Source organism: Scylla paramamosain, chromosome 10 (genome assembly GCF_035594125.1).
Source record: "Scylla paramamosain isolate STU-SP2022 chromosome 10, ASM3559412v1, whole genome shotgun sequence".
Taxonomy (NCBI): domain Eukaryota; kingdom Metazoa; phylum Arthropoda; class Malacostraca; order Decapoda; family Portunidae; genus Scylla; species Scylla paramamosain.
In genome coordinates, this window is record NC_087160.1 from 2,986,697 (window position 1) to 3,007,895 (window position 21,199).

At 41.4% G+C, this 21,199-nt stretch overlaps 2 protein-coding genes across 21 annotated transcripts in view; both read left to right on the top strand.

The window, feature by feature from the left end:
- The first annotated feature begins 1,442 nt into the window (after positions 1 to 1,442).
- Positions 1,443 to 4,785, top strand: LOC135103972 (zinc finger protein 628-like). Its single transcript, XM_064010842.1, has 2 exons — positions 1,443 to 2,709; positions 3,297 to 4,785. The coding sequence occupies exons 1-2, from the start codon at positions 1,530 to 1,532 to the stop codon at positions 3,854 to 3,856; spliced, it is 1,740 nt and encodes a 579-aa protein (XP_063866912.1). The 5' UTR covers positions 1,443 to 1,529; the 3' UTR covers positions 3,857 to 4,785.
- Positions 4,786 to 12,253: 7,468 nt separating this feature from the next.
- LOC135104093 (E3 ubiquitin-protein ligase MYCBP2-like) overlaps positions 12,254 to 21,199 on the top strand; it is an 80,949-nt gene continuing 72,003 nt past the window's right edge. For all 20 annotated transcript variants that reach the window (XR_010270300.1, XM_064011048.1, XM_064011035.1 and 17 more), the window contains exons 1-6: positions 12,254 to 12,404; positions 15,342 to 15,572; positions 16,058 to 16,130; positions 18,800 to 19,030; positions 19,512 to 19,665; positions 20,160 to 20,359. Coding sequence is in view for 19 of the 20 variants with exons in the window: in XM_064011048.1 (XP_063867118.1) it covers positions 15,388 to 15,572; positions 16,058 to 16,130; positions 18,800 to 19,030; positions 19,512 to 19,665; positions 20,160 to 20,359 (843 nt within the window). In the remaining variant the exon portion in view is untranslated. The remainder of the gene's footprint in view (positions 12,405 to 15,341; positions 15,573 to 16,057; positions 16,131 to 18,799; positions 19,031 to 19,511; positions 19,666 to 20,159; positions 20,360 to 21,199) is intronic.

Genomic DNA, 21,199 nt, shown 5'->3' on the forward strand with positions numbered 1-21,199 from the left:
TGTGTGTGTGTTTGTGTGTGTGTGTGTGTGTAAGAGTGTGTGCAGAATAAAATACATAAACAGGTGGTGGAACGGGGAGAGGTGAGAGGAACGACCGCGTGCGTGTGTGTTGTGTGTGTGAAAAAGAATACATTAAAATATATTTATGGTTCAGACTTTTGCAATAAAAATTATAAAGCACAAGCCCTGTTTAACAAATATCAACAGTTACTTACCTAAGAAGCCCCCCCCCCCACACACACACAAAACACCGATAATTATATATAATGAATTAAGCCAGGTTGCTCAATCAGCGCATATTTCTACTTTGCATCAGCGGAATAAACTTCTTATGATTCGGATTTCCTCTGTATTATTCAGTAATGTACATGACTTGTTAGGTTATCAATATCCAGTTTTTGGCACTTGAACACCACAAGATATGCGTCTCCTCTCTGTCACTACATTAACTACAATAGCATTCCGCCATTTTAATAGTACGATATCTACCAGAGACAAACGGTAATTGAGTATTTCCTGTGTGTAATTTGTAAATGTGATCCGTGTTGGCTAACTTAACAAAATATTCTTCAATCCCACACATTCCCTTATTCGTATAGTCTATAACTGCTACGGATGGTTTTAGTTGTTACATATCCATAGCAGGTCGTTATCAACCTCACTCGTTATCAACCGTGCTGGATTATTGATAGTTTGAGATTGCCACACACCCAGCAGACCACACTCACTACACATACCCCGCATATAATCCAGCCAAGGCGATGCACAATCTCCAGACATGTGTAATTGTAACAAACTTGTAAACACGTTAGTCTTGACCAATAATTCATCCTCCTACACTTCATATCTACTTCCAGTGGATGCGCACCAACTCTACTTATGCAGTGTCCGTGTTGGTGTACCTGTGTTGTACAGTACATACAAAAAGTGCTTTAAAAATATCATCTGCAATAATTCCAGCTCTTTCACAATGTGTTTAACCCGTATTTCACATGCATTCGGCTTTACTGGCACTAGCATAATACTGTACATTTGTATGTCAACTGACAAATCATATTTAAAGGCAGTACCGGTCAGTGCGTGCATAGCTTAATCATACTTGCTTGTTCCTTAAGTTCCAGTTATCCTCTCTCGAAACCTCCCATTATAACTTAACAATACCTATGTACTTATATTGACTAACTGCCACAATTTTTCTCCTCGCCAAACTGTAAATGATAATTAGAACTTTACCACTACTGAAAATAACCATTTTACTTTTAGTATGGTTCACTTTGAATTTGCACTCAGAACAGTAACTGTAGACACTAACTCTTGCTTCATACTTAGTTCCCTATCACATAATATAACCGTATCGTACTGATAATTTCAGATAGGCATTTACAAGATCATTAACATTCGGATAATTGCAATTATGCTCTATAAGTCTTTTTCTCCTTGCCTGACACCTGTATTGCACGTAAAAGTGTGTGTGTGTGCCGTGACCCTGTTTGCAGTCGTCCACACTCAGGGGCATATAGTATGTTTGTATGTGTGCGCGCCCGGGAGTCGGAGCCCTGCTTGCAATCGTCCACTACCAGGTAAATATGTGTGTGTGTCTGCATATGTGTGTGTGTGTGTGTGTGTGCTCTGGGCGGTGGTGTGTGACGGTGTGTGACGTCCGCCGCCCACGCGCCGCCCTCGTTACACACACTGGCGGGACAACGCTGGGACGGGACACACAGCGACTCTCCCTGCGGCCTCGCGCGGAGGAACACTTGCGGGGGGGGACACTGCGGAGCACAGTGTTCACCGGCGACCCTCACTCCCTCACCCGCCATCCACCTCACTCAGGTCATACAAGTCACTCGCTCACGAGTTCAGCGCCACCTCAAGTGTTCAAACTTCAGTGTCCTGCAGGACAGACAGCGCGCAGGATGTCCTTACTGGAGGACCCGAAGAGTGCTGAGGGGCGCGGCGAGGACCGCTGCCGCCTGGTGGTGTGTTCCTTCTGTGGCTACGTGACGGACCGCAAGAACAATCTGAAGCGACACATCCAGACCATGCACGAGGCGTCCTCCGTGGAGCTGGAGTGCTGCGGCCAGCGCTTCTTCAACAAGGCTGACATGCGAACACACACTCGTGCCCTGCATCGCGAGGGCTACATGTGCCCCATTTGCCGCCACGTGTTCTGCCGCAAGGCGCTGCTCAAGCGGCACCTCTCCGTGCACACCGGCATCAAGGAGTTCATCTGTTGCCTGTGTGGCTACGACACCAGCCACAAGAGTAACCTGGAGCGACACATGAGGACGCATGCCAAGGACAAGGAGGAGAACAAGTCGTCGAAAAAGGAAGCCGCTCTGCTGCAGGCGCCGCGGCCCTCCTTGCCTCCCCAGCAAGCCATGCGCCGCGCCCCGCCGCCTGCCAGGGGCACCCCGAAGGCCCTTCATGAGCTTCACTCCAAGGCCGTCAGTGTGTGCGACAGTCAGTGGGCCTCCGTGTGGGCACTGCAGCATGGCTACCAGCTATCGCCGCCCTCCTTGTCGCCGCCGCCACCGCCTCTCCTCCGCTACCCAGCAGAGGCGTGCCTCCAGCCCGCCAAACACCCCTGCGTGCCGTCGAGGAGCTTCACCATCGAGGAGCTGCTGCGGAACAGCGCCCAACAGCCGCCACAGCCGCCACAGCCCCCACAGCCAGTACAGCCGCCGCAACTAGCAGGTCCCTCCCAAGGTAAGCCGGGCTCGCATCTGCCCCTCACTCCCTCACCAGACTTTCCCTACACCAAGAAAATGCTGCGGTAATTATTACGTCAGTCTGCAGTGTTGTGTCGTACAGATTATACAACAGTTATGCAAGTTACCAGGTTGTCGGTAACGATATTAGCAACAATGACAACAAAGATCACTGTCCAGATACGAGTATCACTACAGAAAATAGACATTACTTTCACTGAAGAGCATCTTTCTATTGCGGATCTCTAGCCACATTACTGCCCCTTCTTCCTGCGTCTCAAAGTAAAAACAAGTAAATAAATAAAAACTAAAAGAGTGCATACAGTGTAATTTAAACTTCCACTGTGTTTCTACGTAGCTCTGTTATAGCATTAGTGGTGCCAGGCCTGGCTGTGTGCAACTCACCAATAATCTGTTAAAAAGAAGAAACGTATCACTCTTAATTGTGCATCGACGCTGCTTTCACGATCTTAACATCTTCCTATGTACTCCTGCGTAACTTTCATTCATCTATTGGTGTTCACTTGTACTCAGTTTTCACTTATAATGTCCGCAAAACTACTACACACACCTTCTACCCCACAGGAATACAGAACGCCCCGCGACCAGACAGGAGCCAGCCCGCAGTCCCTCACTCCTGTGCCGCCTCCGCCAAAATCCTGCGACCCACACCTATCCGCCCTCACGCTAAGGACTTCCTCAGGCGCCCACCGCAGTCCTCCATCGCTTACCAGGGGCGTCTTCTGGCTGTAGTGGATGTCACTCCTCCTGCACCTTCCGCCTTCGTCCCTCCACCTCCTCCACCGCCTCCACCGCCTCGTCTCAGCATCACGCCGCCCCTCGCCTTCATACCGTCCTGCCCTCAGCCATCTCACCTCTTACACGCCCACCTCCCGCCTCTGCAGTGCGTTGCAAACCTATACCCGCCTGCAGGGGATCCTCTCGGCGTCCCAACCCTCAAGGAGACGCCCTCGCCGGAGTCGCCAGAGCGGGGGAGCAGCCCTGAGAGGGTGAGCAGCCCCGAGGAGCACCACCACGCCACAGGGGAGGAATACATGCACAAGAAGCTGCGGTTCTCACGCAAACTACGGCAAGTTGAGGTGGAGCAGTTATGTTCGGCCAGCCAGGAGATGCCGCGTGACTGAGAGAGATAGAGGGGGCGGGGGTGTACAGTGCCATCGTAGCCATTAGCCGCCTCTGCACGCACTCATCACAAAGAGCACTGCAGCGGCCATCTTGTTGAGGCGGCACGGACAGTCTAGCGGCCTCGTCTTTTGAAATGCTTTGTATCAGATCACTGTTTCATGTGGCCATCAAGTGGTTAATCCAAGCTTTGCAATATTACATTATCCATTTCAGTTCAGTACTGTCATAATATGGTTATCCGGTAATTCATTCAAACATTACAGTATTACATCAGTCCATTTCATTCCAAAGTACTGTTTCGTATGGTTATCAAGTACCATAATTAATTTAAATATTATAGAAAAAAACATCTATTCACTTCATATCAGATTTGTTTAATAAGTAATCAAGTCATTAATTCGCGTATTTATCCATTTCAAATAAGTTTACTGTTTCATTGGTATCACGTTACCATTTCAAGTATTACAGTATTACGTCTACCCATTTCATCTCAGCACTCAGTTACAAAAGCTTAGTTATTACGAAATTAATTCATGTCCCTATCAGCTTTGCTCTTTGTGTGTGCATGTGTCCGTGAAGGCGATGACTGACTAATTCTTTGACCGCTTGTCTGACACTTACCACTGCAGCCATGGCCGACCTTACGTGACTGAAAGGTTAGGATGCAGGCACTGAAACACGAGGATTACTTCATGGTCAGGTTACTGGAGTGTGTCAATTACTTTGCAGATATATTACAAGGTCACAGGCATTGCAGGACTGGAATTACTTAACAGAAATGTGGTTAAGTTACAGATATATTTGAATTACTTTACCGAAATATTATTATGCTGCAGAAATATGTTAATTCCTCAGTGTAAATATGATTAGTTTTCAGGCACTGAACAGCGTAACTTACTTAAAAGAAATATGATTACATTCCACACATGCAAAGACTTGAATTACTTATATATATATATATATATATATATATATATATATATATATATATATATATATATATATATATATATATATATATATATATATATATATATATATATATATATATATATATATATATATATATATATATATATATATATATATATATATATATACACACACACACACACACACACTTATTTTTATTTTTACTCGTGTCTCAAAATTCTAATCAAAATATACTTAACATAAATACATAAGTAAGTTACAGACAATGGAAAATAGTAAAATCACTCCAGTATTCATTATTCACTCATTTTTATTATCAATCCTCGTGTCTGGCAAAATTTTAATTCAAATTTAAATTCTCCAAATATTTACTCATTTCTTATTATTAATATTCGTATCTAAATTAAAATAACTCCATTATCCATTATTCTCTCAATTTTATCATTAAACTTTCACTCATTTTTCCATTATTAATACTCATGTCTTTAAAAAAAATCATTCTAGATGTAAATAACTTCATTATCCATTATTCACTCATTTTCATTATTAATCGTGTCTTTCAAAATTCTAATCTTAACTTAATTCATTCCAATATTCACTCATTTTCATAATCACTCGTCTGTGTCAAAATTCTAATCTAAGTTTAATTCACTCCATTATTCTCTGATTTTTATCAATATTACTGTCTCAAATTTTTTATCTCAATACTCTGTGCTGTAGCATTTCATTAAGATAGGCAGCCGTGGCAGTAGCGGTCATAAGGTTAGAGAGAGAGGCGGGTCAAATATTTTTTTACTCTTTTTTAGTCATAATGTGATGTTTCTTTATCGTACCTTAGAATGTAAGTGTCGTACCATATACTTTATTTAGCTAGTGATGTTGATGTTGATAATGACGATGCAGGATAAAACTAAGATAGGTTATTTTGAGATGATAATGTGTGAGATAATAACAGATTTGTCCATGGGAATCATTGATGCTCATGATGATGATGATGATTTGGTGGAGAGTTTTATGATGAGAGCTGCTGTGTGTTATGATGATGATGATGGTGGTGATGGTGATGTGGTGGGGAAATTTTATGCTGAGATCTGCTGTGTGTATGTTATGATGAGAATGGTGATGACAGTGAGTTGTGTTGTGCATTGTGGTGTGTTGCAAAGATGAACATGTTGATGGGAAAGCAATGATAACAAATAATGATGGTGCTTGTCATGGATGATAATAGATTAAAGAAAACAACGAAAAAAAAAAAATCTTGAAAAATATACAAAAACTGACATTCTGTGACCTATCAGTGGTTGGCATTTATTACCAGAATGATAACAATAATGAAACCTGAATGAGATGCACATTTTTTTATTTATTTTTTTTTTTTGAAGCGTAGAAAAGATGATATTTACATGTATTTTTGTTCTACTGTTATTATTATGTATTTTCCATTACCATTCTGTATTTATTGTTCTATTGTTATTTTTTGTAAACTTAAATTCCATGATGGCACTTTTCTTCATAAGTTTTTTGACTGATAATATTTTGTAATGGTGGTAAGAATAAATTAAAAAAAGGCTTTATTTTCTGTTTTTTTTTTATTTATCCATTTATTTATGTACACTTTTCTCCCACTAGCGAGTTTATTTTGTTGAGTCAGTTCGCTCATTTTCTTTGTTTCCATTTTATTAATCTTATTTTTATTAACTCACACTCTCTCTCTCTCTCTCTCTCTCTCTCTCTCTCTCTCTCTCTCTCTCTCTCTCTCTCTCTCTCTCTCTCTCTCTCTCTCTCTCTCTCTCTCTCTCTCTCTCTCATTAATCTGACTTTTTTTTTCTCCCGTCCATTCATTCACTAATTAACTCATTCATTTAGTGACATGCCTCTGCTCATCCCTAAACCTCTCCTCCTCCTCTTCCTCCTCCTCCTCCTTCTCCTCCTGTCACTCCTCCTCCTCCTCCTCCTCCTCCTCCTCCTCCTCCTCCTCCTCCTCCTCCTTCTCCTCCTGTCACTCCTCCTCCTCCTCCTCCTCCTCCTCCTCCTCCTCCTCCTCCTCCTCCTCCTCCTTCTCCTCCTGTCACTCCTCCTCCTCCTCCTCCTCCCCCTCCTTCGTTTTAAATCCCTCGAGGCCAAGCATTTTTCTTTAATCGCACAGGAAATACCTGGAATAAACTTCCAGCAGAAATCGTAAGCAACAATTCTATTGAATCATTCAAAAATAGAATAGACAAATATTTAAAAGTTAATCTCCAACAAGCTCTCTTCTTGTCCGAATAATTACTAAATTCATTAATTTAACTTTTATTTTGTAGACACCAATTTTATGAATAACTGTGTTCATTTTTCAGATGTGAATAGTAGAATAGTTTTCAGGGTGAATAGTAGAGCTTCCTTTCATCCTTTCCTCTGAAAATTCCATGTCAGTTTTTCCATACTGCATGGTACTTTTCCCAACTATTTCCATGCCAGCGCAAGCTGGAGGGAGTGGTGGATGGGGAGGAACCTTCTGCTGTGCTGTCTTGTCTCTCTTCCCAGTAGCTAGCTAGAAGTGGTTACCAAACAACCTTGCAAGGACCAAAAGATCTGTTGCTGCTTGGCTTTCCTTTGTATTCCTTTGTATTCCTCGTCCTCTTCATTCTCCTCTTCCTGCCCCTCCTACTCCTCCTCCTCCTCCTCGTCCTCCTCCCCCATGTTCCTCCCCCTCCTCTTCTTCCTCTTTCTCCTCCTCCTCCTCCTCCTCCTCCTTCTCCTCCTCCTCCTCCTTCTCCTCCTCCTCCTCTTGTTCCTCCTCCTCTCCTTCTCCTCCTCCTGTTCCTCCCTCTCCTCCTCCTGTCCCTCCTCCTCCTCCTCCTCCTCCTCCTCCTCCTCCTCATTTCACGAAGATATCAAGTGTGGGTATGGCAAGAGTCTTTAGCTTGGTTGAGACGCCCCGCTGCTTCAGTGAGCCTCTGCGCCACGCCCCTGACGCGCGGCCGTGCCTTGGCGGCCACACCCTGGGCCGTGCGTTGTTCTCTCATGCCAGGCGCACTGCCGCGAGTCGCCGCCCTACACGGAATTCACTCACTGTTACGTAGTTACTAGAGTTTGTATTTCCAGCACATGCCTTCCTTGTTTACGATCGAGTTTTAACAAATTTCTCGAAGCATCATAAATCGGGCAAGATACTTCCATAGAATTTCTTGGCTAATACAGTCGGGTGCAATAAATTTGTCGGTACTGCTTCATATCTTCAGTAGCGGCGAGAGAGGGGGAGTGTTGGACGGAGGAGGAGAGGGGGGTCGGAGGAGGTAATAGTAGAGATATTACTTTAAAAATTAACTAGGGTGGAGGAGTAGAAGGTTGCGGTGGTGGTGGAGGGGGTGGAGTAGGAGAGGAAGAGGGGCTGGTGATGGTGGTGGTGAAGGAGATAAGTAGGAGGAACGCACTGACCATGGGAATGGACCGGGGATGGACCAGGTGAAGCAAGTCAAGATATATAGACAGATAGATGGATAGACAGATAGACAGATATATAAATAGTAGATAAACAGATAGATAACCTCAAAACCTTATCTTTACCAGTAAACTAAACTTAAAAACGAGTTCACTGAGTCCTAAGGTAAATTACAAACATGACTACTTGTTCCTCAGTTTTGCGCTGTGAAAATTAAGGCAAAAGAGTTCGCGTGAAATACGGTTACAAAGAATTACTGTTGTTATCCCTTAAAGCTATCCGTTTTCTCTCGTGCTCGTTTTGCTGTTCATGCTGCATTCAGGCCCGTAATCAGAAACGTTTTTTCTTCCACCATGACCATTTTAGAGGCAATAGAGATGATTAGCTGGTTTCCCGAGAGATTTTCTTATTATTAATATAGAAATCTTGTTAATCTGCCACTTGAGTCATAAAAACCCTTTTGAAACTCGTGTACTTTTAACTAGAGGCTTTTTGGATTCATTGGGGGTGTGGCAAACAGGATATGGTCAGTGAGGCGAGATGGACGAGGTGGGATACTTGTATGTAAATGAAAGAACGATTATGGGATAAACAGGCATGATAAAGTGAAGAATATGATAAGACTAAATTGTGTCAACTCGATATTCCCCTTTTAATGCACGCTGAAGGTAGACCAAAGGCAACAAATTCAGAAAAGGAAGATTTTTTTTTTTTTTTTGTCTCGATAGTTTTAAACGGGCCTCAGTGAAAGTTGAGTAGGTTTTGAAGAGTGTTCTCTCTCTCTCTCTCTCTCTCTCTCTCTCTCTCTCTCTCTCTCTCTCTCTCTCTCTCTCTCTCTCTGATGATACAGGCAGAACTTTTGTTAAACTATCACTCTAATCACGCAAACACTAGAAAACACTCATAACATCAATTACAGCCTATTTAAAGTAAATGAGCGAGAAACTGTAAGATATTTTTTTTTTCCTTTCTTTCTTTTCCTGAATTTGTTTTTGTCCCTGGCCTACTTTCCTTCTGCATAGAAAAAAAAAGAAAAGAAAGGGGGGAGGAATCGAGCTGACGCAATCTAGTTTGAAGGATGCAGTTCCATTGATAATAACATGCACTGTGTCGGGCAGACTAAGGCACGGGGTAAGCAAAGCAGGGACACGAGAACACCAGCATCAGCAGTCACGCTTCCTCCATTGCCACGAGGTTTGCATCAACCCTTTTATTGCTGTTCGTCTTATGGTAACAATAAGATCTCTGTAATAAAGTGTTTAGATGGACATGAGGAGGGAAAAAAAATGAGGTTAATGTAATTTTTGGGAGTACACAAATATATGTTTTAAGAGACTATAGTATAAAAACAAGTCTTTTAAAAGTTATAGATGATTAAGGGAAAGATTGATTAGCACTGAAAGGGTTAATAGATGTAAATTAAATAATCTACATGAATAAATGAAATTATTGCTCCTGTATTACGTATTTAACTGACACGTCTTATTTTACCGACTGCGAGATGTTAGGTGCATATATACGTATGTATACATAGAGAGAGAGTCTAATACAGGCATGGGGAAAAGGAGGCAGGTCATACAGATCACGATAGTAAAGGTGATGGATTATTATCAGTGCACTACAAGTATAGATAATGAGAAAGGCAGGGCGATGACCGCCACGCCGTAATATGTGTGGAGTATAGCATAGCAGGGCATAGAGAGACAAGATGGTGAGGGGTGAGCAACAAAGAGTGCAAGTGAACTGCGGTGCAACAAGAGACTCGTTTCGAAACAAATGACCGTATTCTTTTATTTTCATTTATTTATTATTTTTTTTCATAAGGATTTTTTTTTTTCAGAGGCTATAAAGAGGTGATTGTAGGAGCTGTCGCGAACGTTCATCTTATTGACAGCGTTGCATCCTTACTACCTAGGTAGGCTATCGACAGATCCCAAAGACATCCTTGAATGCCACAATAATGTTCACTAGACTAGTCAAGATAAGACGACTAAACGTTAAGAATAAGAAGGAAAGATAAAATAATCAAAGCGGTCATAAGTTGTGTTAGGACATGAGAATCAGGAAAAAAAAAATACATGAATTACAAGATGATGTTGAAGAAAATTTTGAATAAAGTGTTAAGTAATATAAGGTAACTAGGTACTCGGTGGTACTCATACATGCACGTACTCACGGCGCTTGCTTGGCTTGGCTAACTTGGTGGATGAGGATGCACGCAACACAGCACATGGGTATACGCAACTACTCACGGCGCACGCGCGAGGGGGAGCTAACTTAATACACGCAAGGATTTTACATATTCTTTTATGTTCCTTGGGTACACGCAACACTGCTACATCGACACGCGGGGTACTGACGGCACATGCGCGACTTGGCTAACTTGGTTCAAGGGAGCGCACGCAACGCTACAAGCAACACCGGCATATCCTAATGATTTTTCTAGTAATTCCTTGGACGTTATTTCTTAAAATAATCGGAGTCATTGTTAATTGCTACTCGAATCAATACTTGATTCACTTGGTCAAATAATATTGGCAATCTTCATATTTCGGGAACCAATTCAATTAAACTTTAGATTCCAGAAAGGATTTGCTTTCAGAATGAATTACAGACACGAGCATTCATCCACTGGTATGTGTGTGTGTGTGTGTGTGTGTGTGTGTGTGTGTGTGTGTGTGTGTATGTGTGCGCGCACACACACACACACACACAACGAACAATGCGCGGTAAAGTTGAGTGACTGATAAAAAATAAAGATAGATTAATTCAGTCACGTTGATGGGTCAAGAATCTCTCTCTCTCTCTCTCTCTCTCTCTCTCTCTCTCTCTCTCTCTCTCTCTCTCTCTCTCTCTCTCTCTCTCTCTTTCTGTGTGTGTGTGTGTGTGTGTGTGTGTGTGTGTGTGTGTAGAGAGAGAGAGAGAGAGAGAGAGAGAGAGAGAGAGAGAGAGAGAGAGAGAGAGAGAGAGAGAGAGAGACGAAAAGATATTTTGGAAAAAAAAAGAACAACGGCAACGAAATGGAGGAGGAGGAAAGTGCATTAAACGTATTCCCCTTTCAACAAACAAACAACTGTGACGAGGAACGTAAGAATATTATCAACATCAAGAAGGTAATGAATGACAAATGAAGGAGGTTATCACAGTTGTCTGGCGAAAAATGAGTAATACGATTCTCGAGTTTTCTCAGGAATTCTCTCCATTCCTTGCATTTCTCAGCTTAAGGGAAATCCAAAATAATACCCTGATCATTACTCTTACTGGGAATGACAATTGTTACTGTTGTGTTGACTAATCTACTTGGTTATGCAGTGTTTTATGCATTATTTCCTGTCAACTGATAAATATTTGAGAAGTGAGCTAGATTTTGGTAGCCTATCATTTGACCTCTATTCATATCAAACTGAGTAAAAAAAATGGCCACTCATGCTTTCTTTTTTATTAATCATTTATTTATTTATTTTTATTTTTTTCTGTTTCGTATATTGTTGACTGTATACTAGAGACTAATGGTAAGGTGAAATATAATGCGAGTAATCGGACACTTGACATGTCTTCTGTTTAATTAAGGAACTTTTATTTAGTGATACCTTATATATCTCCTGTCATTTATTCACTACAATTTCTATTAATTATACAAATTTCCCTTCATGTTTTATATAACGAGAAACAAAAATAAATAGAAAGAAAACCAAAGCCGAGAGATCGAACATAAACATGTTTTATTTTTCCATGAATATATGACTAATAAAACAAAATTATCTGTTATTAATGCATTATACGTTTCACGAAACATCGTAATTTATTTTTATTGATTCATATATAAACATTTCAGATGATAAAGTGACATCCATACTAATGCACGTATATGCCTCTCTCTTCAATATACAACAAACAAAAAGAAAACCTTTACTGTTCATTATCGAAAATTATGTTCAATATTAGAATATTATTATTTTTCTGCTTAGTATATATACATTCTAGATAATCAAGCGATGTATATAGTAGTTTGACAACAGTGACCACCGCGCAGGGATTCGGACGCAGGCATGTCTTCTGCTAGATGAAAACAGAGAGAGAGGAACCAGGCGCCGCGCTGCTATTAACACCTTTTACTCCCCAGCGGCTCTCTCACCAGGCTGATGGGCGCACGGAGAACAACCCCAGCCATGACCAGAGAACAAATCCAGGTGAGATTGTGTCAGAAGAAGAGTAATTTTGGCTTAATGAGCGAGTGAGTTATCGGTGCTGGCCTGGGAGGGAGGGCGGGGGAGGCACCCGCTCAGCTGAGATTGCAGGCTTGTTTTTTCCTCCCTTGCCGTGGGTTTTTGTTTGGCTTTATTGCTTAAGATACAGCAGCAGCGCCTCATGGTCAGGTGTCATGAGGTAGGTTTGGTATTGGTGTTAATGGTGGCCTGCTGGGAGGGTGAATAGAGTTGTGTGTGTCACTCGTCATTCTCAGCTGATGAAGTTTTTTTTCTTTTTTTTTTTTTTGCTATTAGGTTGCATTACTGGTTGATTGTATGGGGATTTTGTTTAGCAAGGCCATGAAGTGTTTAAGGGCAACTAGTTTAATTTTAAAGTGATTATGATAACTGTCACTATCTGTCATTCTCAGCTGATGCTTCAGACTTTTTATTTTTTTTTTTTTTTCTGCGCAGTTTGTGTTTCTGGATGATTTTATGGGAATCTGTTTATCAAGTCCATGCTGTGTTTAAGAGTAACTTCTTTCATTTTAAAGTAATTATGATAGCTGTGTCACTCAGCTGATACTCTCTCTCTTTTTTTTTTTTTTTTTTCCCTTTTGGCAGGGTGATTCATTGGACAGGAAAGTGTTTAGCAAGACCATGCACATTTTTAAGAGTTATTAGTGTCATCTAAAACTAATTATGGCAATAATGTCACTCTGCCTGTCACTCAGCTGATGTTAAAGGCTTTTTTCCTCTCTACTGAGCAGTGTGACCTGGTTGATTTTACAGGAATTTATTTTACGAAACCATGCAGTATTTATGAATTACTAGCATAATTTTTAAGCAGCTATGATAACTGTGTCAGTTGATGGTCAATTTTTTTTTTTTTTTAAGGTCATGCAGTATTTAAGAGTTATTAGTGTAATTTTAAAGTAATTATGAATATTGTTTTTCACTCTTCCTGTCATTCTCAGCTGTTGCTCCTCGCTTTTTTTTTTTTCCTGCTTAGTTTGAGTTTCTGGCTGATTGCATGTGAATTGGTTTAGCAAGGACATGCAATATTTGAGAGGACGACCTTTTAAAGTAATTATGAAAGCTGTGTGTCACTTATTCTGTCAGCCTCAATTGATGCACTTTTTTTTTTTTTCTGTGCAGTTTGGATTTCAGGAGTAATTAGCATCATTTTATAGTAATTATGAAAACTGTGTGTTGTGCAGCATACATTTTTCTTCTTTGTGTTTTTGGTTCATTCTATAGCAAATATGTGTTATAAGATGAGGCACAATTTAAGAGTAACTGGCATGATACACAAATGCACAACACTACTGAAAGCATGCAAGAAAAGGAAATCATTAATAGAAAGTTATATTGAGAATTAAACTATCTTGGTATGGTTGTTTTGAGGCAAAATCCACCTGCTTACATCTGTCTCTGTCACATCCATAAGATTGGTCGACTTGGGTTATATAGCATTATTTTAGGTTTGGTTGCATGTAGTTTTGTCAATAAACTACTACTACTACTACTACTACTTGTGATTTTTGCAAATTCAAGCAGCAGCATCAGGCTGAATGATGAAGGAGCCTTTAGCTGAAGTAGCAGCCTAGCACCAATTGCTTCTGTGCAGTCTTGTATTGCAATGAAGTTAACAGATTCTTCTGGTGCAGCTTCAGTTATAGCTGGAATCTTTTCAAACTTTGGTTTTCTTGTTTATTTCTACTTTACATTTTTAAAATCTTGGCATTGATTTTTTACTCTTCTCTGCTGTTTGGTATTGATTTTGTTGTCTTGTTGCATTGCTGTGAAAAAGTTATATGGACAGACTGACTAGAAGCCTTCAGTGATATATATTGCTTACCTCTTTTGCTGCATAAGAACACCCCCCTCCCCCCCCAAAAAAAAAGTTTCTTCAACAGCATGCCCTAATTTGAGTTTAATTTGTACAGTAAAATCCCTCTTATCCGGCATCTACGGGACCGCCGACATGCCGGATACTTGAATAGAAGTGAAATTATGTCCACAATCACCATCCTACACTCACGCATCTTACCATAACAAAGATCAGCTGATCTTAATCAGCAGCTGATCTGATCAGCTGCTTAAGTGTAAGCACAACACGCTTCCTCTTTTCTACAACTTTAGGCATGATGAAGGCGTCAGGCGATAAACAGTGCACAGTGACTGAGTCACTGAGTAAACACAGTGCAGTGGGCCGCAGGTGGCACGAAGCAGTGCGCTCTGGTGGTGAGGGAACAAAGTATGCCTCGTGCGGGAATTTTAATCGATTTTATGAGTACACATTGATTTTTTATTGATTTTAAGGCTCGGGGAAAAATGTGCCGGATACTTGAAGCTGCCGGATACTCGAATGCTGGATGAGAGGGATTTTACTGTATATAGATCTCATTATGGTATTTTATGGTATTCAAAGATATTCTAAGACACTTCATCTTTATTCTGGAGTTGTATGTCATTTTTTCAGTTTTTAATTACTTGCAAGCCAAAAGAATGTGCTGCACAAACCATGACCAAATATGGTATGATACAATGCACACTTTAATAAGCTGCAAATTCTTATTCTTATTTAGTATGGCTTTCTCAACTCATACATATTGCCCTTATGATTCCTCTGATCTGCTGACAGTCTCCTTGCAGAATTTGACAGTTGATAGAATCTGAAGAGATAAAAGGATTGAATGAGGATTGAAGTAAAACATAAAACACAATCAATGAAAGCGCAGGTTACAAAACTTTTTACCATGACTGCACATACCAGGACATTATAATGCTGATCACTTCAGAAACATTCACATCACTCCTGATTAAGCAAATAGATCTTGTAGAAAAATCATCATTATCATCATTTTAAGTGGCATTTTTATTATCTTTTTTTTTTTCTCGTAAGACACGCTAGTCACTTTTAGATTCCACTCACAGGCGTGAGGTGCAGGTAGAGAGTGGGGAACCTGCCCCACCATACATCATGACTGCTGATGACAAGTCTGATGGCTCTGGCTCCTCTGAGGGCTCGGCGTCCAGCCAGGGAACCATCGAGAAGATTTGTGCCAAGGAGAACAATGTGCGGGCCAGGGTGGGCCTATACATGAAGGATGGGGAGAGGCTGCGAGCTGACTTCCACTCCCTCTACAGAGCCTTGCCAGATCTCAGGTGCAGTTGCTGCCTTATCTCTTCACAGGCTTATCTCCCAATGTTGCTTGGATTTTTCTATGGTTTTTTGGCTTTATATGTATTTTTTTAAGAGCTTTTGGTCTAATATGAGTAAGATAGAGATATGATAGAAATTTTTGGAGCCTGCCTTTCTTTCCTGGAGATCCTTGTCTTGATATGAGTAAGATAGAGATATGGTAGAAATATATGGTCTTGTTTTGTCTCAAGAATTGCATTTAGGGTATAATAGTAATCATAATTTAGCCAGGTTATACAATAAGTCATCCTCTAACAGAGTTTATATTCATTATGACAACAAGTAAATAATTTTATAACATAGTCTATGAAACTTATGGTAATGCTTGTACTATATTTTTGCATTGAAGCTGTAAGTGCTGCTGGAATCCATGACTTAAATGTGCTGTCTCCTAGAATGAGGACTGGTGTGTGAGAGCTTGTGGCTAACATGTCTCATCTCCCAACAGAAAGAAGAAAGATCGCAGAAAACTCAGACGGAAGACAAAATCTAACAAACATCACAAGGACAAAAAGAAGAAGGTAGGCCATAGAGTGTTATGTTGCACTGTCCTGCTCACTGAGGTACCAGAAAAAGGAAGCTTGAGACTTAAATTTTTCTCAGATATATATTAATTCCTGACAAAAGCTTTAATATTTGTGATTGGTGTTTACTGTCAATTCAAATCTAAGAATCCACTTCAAGGATCTGGGGTTGAGTAGGATGGAAACCCAAAACCCAAGTGTTTATAGACCTGCACTGGACACAGCCAAGTTGGTTACACAGTTACATTTGAGAAGTTACTCAGCTACATTCAAGGAGCACATTCTACCTCAGCCACCTGCTGCTTCAACTCAGCTCACTTTGTCTTAGGTAGGCATTCCAGCTTAAGTATCCTGATGAGTCACGGCCAAATTGTTATAATCAGAGTATACTGTGTTTTAAGAACATTACATAGCTAAGTAAATAGTTTTAGTTTGAGGTTGCAGAATCACAGGAAGTCTCTACACTCAGCCCAGGGATGAGTATATTTGTGTACAGGGCCAACAAAAGCTGGAGATAGAGACTGATAATGCATGTATTGTTATGAGGGAGTCTGGCCTTTGGGTGTTGTTTAGGTGTCTTCAGTGAATAATAAGATTCTTAATATTGCTCTTCATGTTCAAATAAAAGAATTGAGCCATGAGTTCTGAATACTGTGCCTTTTTTTGCCATAAAAGGTTTAAAGGGATGCCATACTTTGTAGACTGTGAATTAAGACTACACTAAATCCTGTTAAGATACATCACTAATCAATTTATTTGTACTTTTCTTGGTTTGTAGTTATGAATTGTATTATAAAGTCAGTATATCCTTTCATTTCATATTGTAGGAAAGTTTTCCTTGACAATACTGTGGCCTCAGCCTTTGTATCAGACAGGTCTTATCTGATGGAGGGTATTTTTGTATGAGTTAGTAGCTCCTCCCAGTTGGTGGAGGGCCAGTGTATGATTGTGGCAGACAGGACGCACTACTGGGGCTTGTGGCTCACTCTGGAGTTCAACATGACATCAAAAAACAAGAATGAAGACTTTGATGATTGCATCCGCAATGTGAACAATGAGACCTTCAGGCATTTGGTTCAGGGTGGCAACCTGAACACCCTCCAGGAGGCCAAGCAGGAGAGGAAGGCTGCCCCAGGGCCAGGCAAGGGCCGCAAATACTCAGTGGACAGCTGGCTTGTGATGCAGGGGATGGTGAAGAGCCCCATTGCCAGGAGGGCCTCTTGCATCCCCAGCATACTCCTGCCAAGGATCCCGAGTGCTGCTGGTAATCCTCCCACAAATTCCCAGGGGAGGAGAAGACACTCACTTGCTGGAATGCCCTCCACCCCCAGCATGGTGAGCCGAAGCGCAGCAGGACCAGTGCCTGCCAAGCACAGGAGGAGATCCATGATAAGCCTGGCAGGCAGTGACCTGATAGCAGCACACCAGGCTCTGGGACACATGGACCTGAGGACCATGTTCTCTTCCCAAGCAGAGCTCCAGGAGGTAGATGAAGGCAGTGACTCTGGGCAGGTCACTCCAGTGTTGCCATCATTGGAAGGTAGACCTTTCCTTGATGCTGGCAATCTGTTACAAGAGGTGGACGAAGAGAAAACCTTCCCAGAAGGGCAGAAGAGTTTTGCAGACCAGCCAGTGAATTGTTGTGATGTGCCTGAAGGGTTGCCAAGATCTGTTTCTTCTATGTTTTGTGAACAGAATGTCTTAGAGAAACCTATGAAAAAATACAAGTCAGCCTCTTTTTGTTTGCCAGCAGCAGGCAGACAAAGAAAAAAATCAGTGAGTTATAATAGTGAAAATTCTCCCATCTTTGAGCGCCAGGATGTGTCAGCTGAGAAGCATCTAGGAGCCAACCTGGAGCACACAACCCACCAACTCCCACTTCTTGATCTTGAGGAGAGAGACAGCAGGAGTGACACCTGGACCACCACCAGTATTGTACCCACATCATGTGAGGAGGAAGATATGGAAGAACCCTTAAACCTCATTCTAACTTACACTTCTGTTCATGTGGCTCTGTTGCACCCTGTCGCCCCTCAACACTCCCTCAATGCAAAGGTGGTGCACCCTCACTCATTGAGATAATTTTGCGAGCTGAAGCATTTGTTGTGACCAAACAACTGCAGGAATTTCTTATAATTTTTTTATCTTCTTGTTAAGTATTTTGCTTTGATTAAGAGTGTGAGTGATGTGTGTATGAGTGTATGGTGCTTTATCTGTTCCATCCCATATGGGATTGCCAACTTGGTATATAAATAGATAGATAGATAGATAGATAGATAGATCTTATGATATTTTGTTACCTTATAGTATTTATAATTAATGATACTTTTGCCCACATCAGCATTGCTTTCAATCAAGAAAGTCATGACAGTTTATCCTCTGACTGGCAAGTTTTATAATGCTGTAATTGGCCAAGTATATCTAGTACACACACCTAAATATTGGGGACAAAGGTGCGCCTACACCTGTCCATCTGTATATGTACCAGGCCAACAATCCCACATGGGGCAGCCCTGACAAAGCACCACACATACACATATATCATTCACACTCTTATCCCTGCCTGATGGTTCACACATCCAGAGGAAAACACTCCTTGCACTTATATAAAAAGTAAAAAGTTTAATATCGTAATGACAATGATGAATTTTATTTGTGTCCACCAGGGGGATGTGGCTGCTGGGAACAATGCATGCAACACCCTCATGCCAGTGCTGGAGCTGCCAGGCAACCCTTCTTCCTTCGCTGTGTATGCCCATGTGCGGGGCTTGGTGCTGGAGAACTCTGCCCGCCAGGCCCAGGGAGTGTACCTGGCCACCACGCAGCCCCTGCCCTCGGACTCCGACACTGATGACGACCAGGAGCGAGGCAGGGAGTCATCTGTTCCCATCCCTAAGGTGTGTGTGTGTGTGTGTTTGTTCTTCTTGCTTCTCTTTGTGTTTCTGTTCCTTTTTATTCCATTCTGTTTAATGTATTCAACAGGTAGTCTCTCAGACTAGTCTCATACTTGAAGGATCTGTACTAGATGTACAGATCCTTCTTTGATCAGTAGCATCACTGGAGAAGCCAAAGTTTTGCCAGACTATATCCAGTGTTAAGGCAGTACAGCCCTGGCCAGAAATCAGCTAACATTAACATGCCATATTTACTTTCATTGTCTTGGATTTTCCAGACTCTTATATAATTTGATCTGTCAAGAATCTACCAGTTGTCAGGTTTTGCAAATACACCAGAAAAGAGTAGTTAGGATTGAGAAAAATGCTTAACACAATGGGAATGAGTGTGATAAGTTACTCAACTATTGACCATGACTGTACCAAGCTTCATTCATCACCCAGCACCTCTGCACCTTAGTTAATTCTGTGTGGTCTCCATCAGATGGTGGGTCTGGGCCTGGTGAGTGTGTATGAGCTCATCAGAGGCTCAGTTTCCGCCTACCCAGCCCTGTGCATCCGAGCCCTCGAGGCTCTGTTAGACATCCTGCAGGGGCAGCAGCCTGATGCCCTGCGCAACGAGCCTCAGGAGGTCATAGGTGAGTGCCATATGTGAAAATATGTAAGGTTTAACTTGTATGTAACCTCACACAAAATATATTATTTTAAGTATTCATATTGCACCTTTCTGCATTTACCAGTAAGGTGTTCTTTCTCTGAAAATATAAAAGAGAAAACAGTGAAAGCATATGAGATTAAGAGGGGATCTGATAGAGATATAAAATTGAAATAAGGGATGTAACAAGGGTGATATAAACAAAATCCTCAGTGGGCTCAGTAATCAGGATAGGACTGGAGGTAATAGGTTCAAGGAAGATCAAGTTGAATGGCAGATGACTGGAATAGACTTAGTAATCAGTTTCTTAGTGCTGAGTCATAAAGAAGTCTTAAAAGGAGACTGGATAAACTTATAGATAGGAAGGATAAGTGAATATTGGTAGGTTTATTTCCTACAGTGACTCCAGTGTGTATGCCTATTGTCTTCTTGCAGTTTCCCTTATGTCATGATTTCTCCAACCTCTGCCCTTCACAGACACTTTATTCAACCTGCTGCTGCGGCTGGCCACAGCAAGCAACGGGGATGTGCTCACCTGCCCATCCTCCCCTCTGGTGGGCGTGGCCTGTGCATGCCTCCTCTCCCTGGTGGTGGCACGTGGAGAAACTGGCAAGTTCCTCAGGGCCACTGCGGACATTCTCATGACCTCCCGCCAGCTGGCCAGTCAGAGCATCCAGGTGGGCTGACCCTCAAAGAATATACTGTAGAACAAGCAGAAAGAGGTTGTGTCTGTTCATGAAATGGAAGAAAATATTAACAGGTTATTTAAACTAATAAAGTAATAAGTTTAAGAGCTGTCAGTCTCAAGCAACAGTAAGAAAAGATGGTGATAGTAGATATATTTGACATGAATTTTAGAAGATAGCATGACTTGATAGACTGGCAAGTTCCTCAGGGCCACTGCAGACATCCTCATGACTGGCCTGCTGGCCAGTCAGAGCATCCAGATTGGGCTGGCCCTCAAAGAATATACTTTAGAAGAAGCAGAGAGAGATTGGGTCTTTTCAGGATATACTGTAAAGAAGTGATTGTGCCTTTTCAGGATACACAGTAAAAGAAGCAGAGAGAGAGAGAGAGAGAGAGAGATTCAGTCTTTTCATAATATACTGTAAAAGAAGCAGAGAGATTGAGTCTTTTCAGGATATACTGTAAAGAAGTAGTTGAGTCTTTTCAGAATATGCAGTAAAGGAAACAAAGGAATGTATTTACAGTTTATTTTTAATTAGTAAGGTAATAAGTTTAAGGGGTGTTCAGTCTCTCTAATTAGAAAGAGAAATATTGGTGACTACCTTGCATTATATAGCAGATTTATTTGAGGTTGAGTTTATTAAGTAACACAACATGAAAGAATGTGATGAAAGTTTGTTTGCATTGTATTGGTAAAGGGGAATACTGAAGGACATGAGGAGTGGCACTGATGTTGTATAAATTCTGTTGGTGTGTGTTAAATTTAATTTCATAAATAAAAGATTGAAAACTCTGCCAAGTATGTATTTGAATAAGATGGCATGTTAAAA

What these genes read in the sequence shown, in the direction of transcription:
- LOC135103972 (XM_064010842.1), top strand. Translation starts at nt 1,530, where the DNA reads ATGTGTGCGCGCCCGGGAGTCGGAGCCCTGCTTGCAATCGTCCACTAC. An exon ending in ACTAGCAGGTCCCTCCCAAG is followed by an intron (nt 2,710 to 3,296) that starts GTAAGCCGGGCT and finishes TCTACCCCACAG; the next exon opens with GAATACAGAACGCCCCGCGA.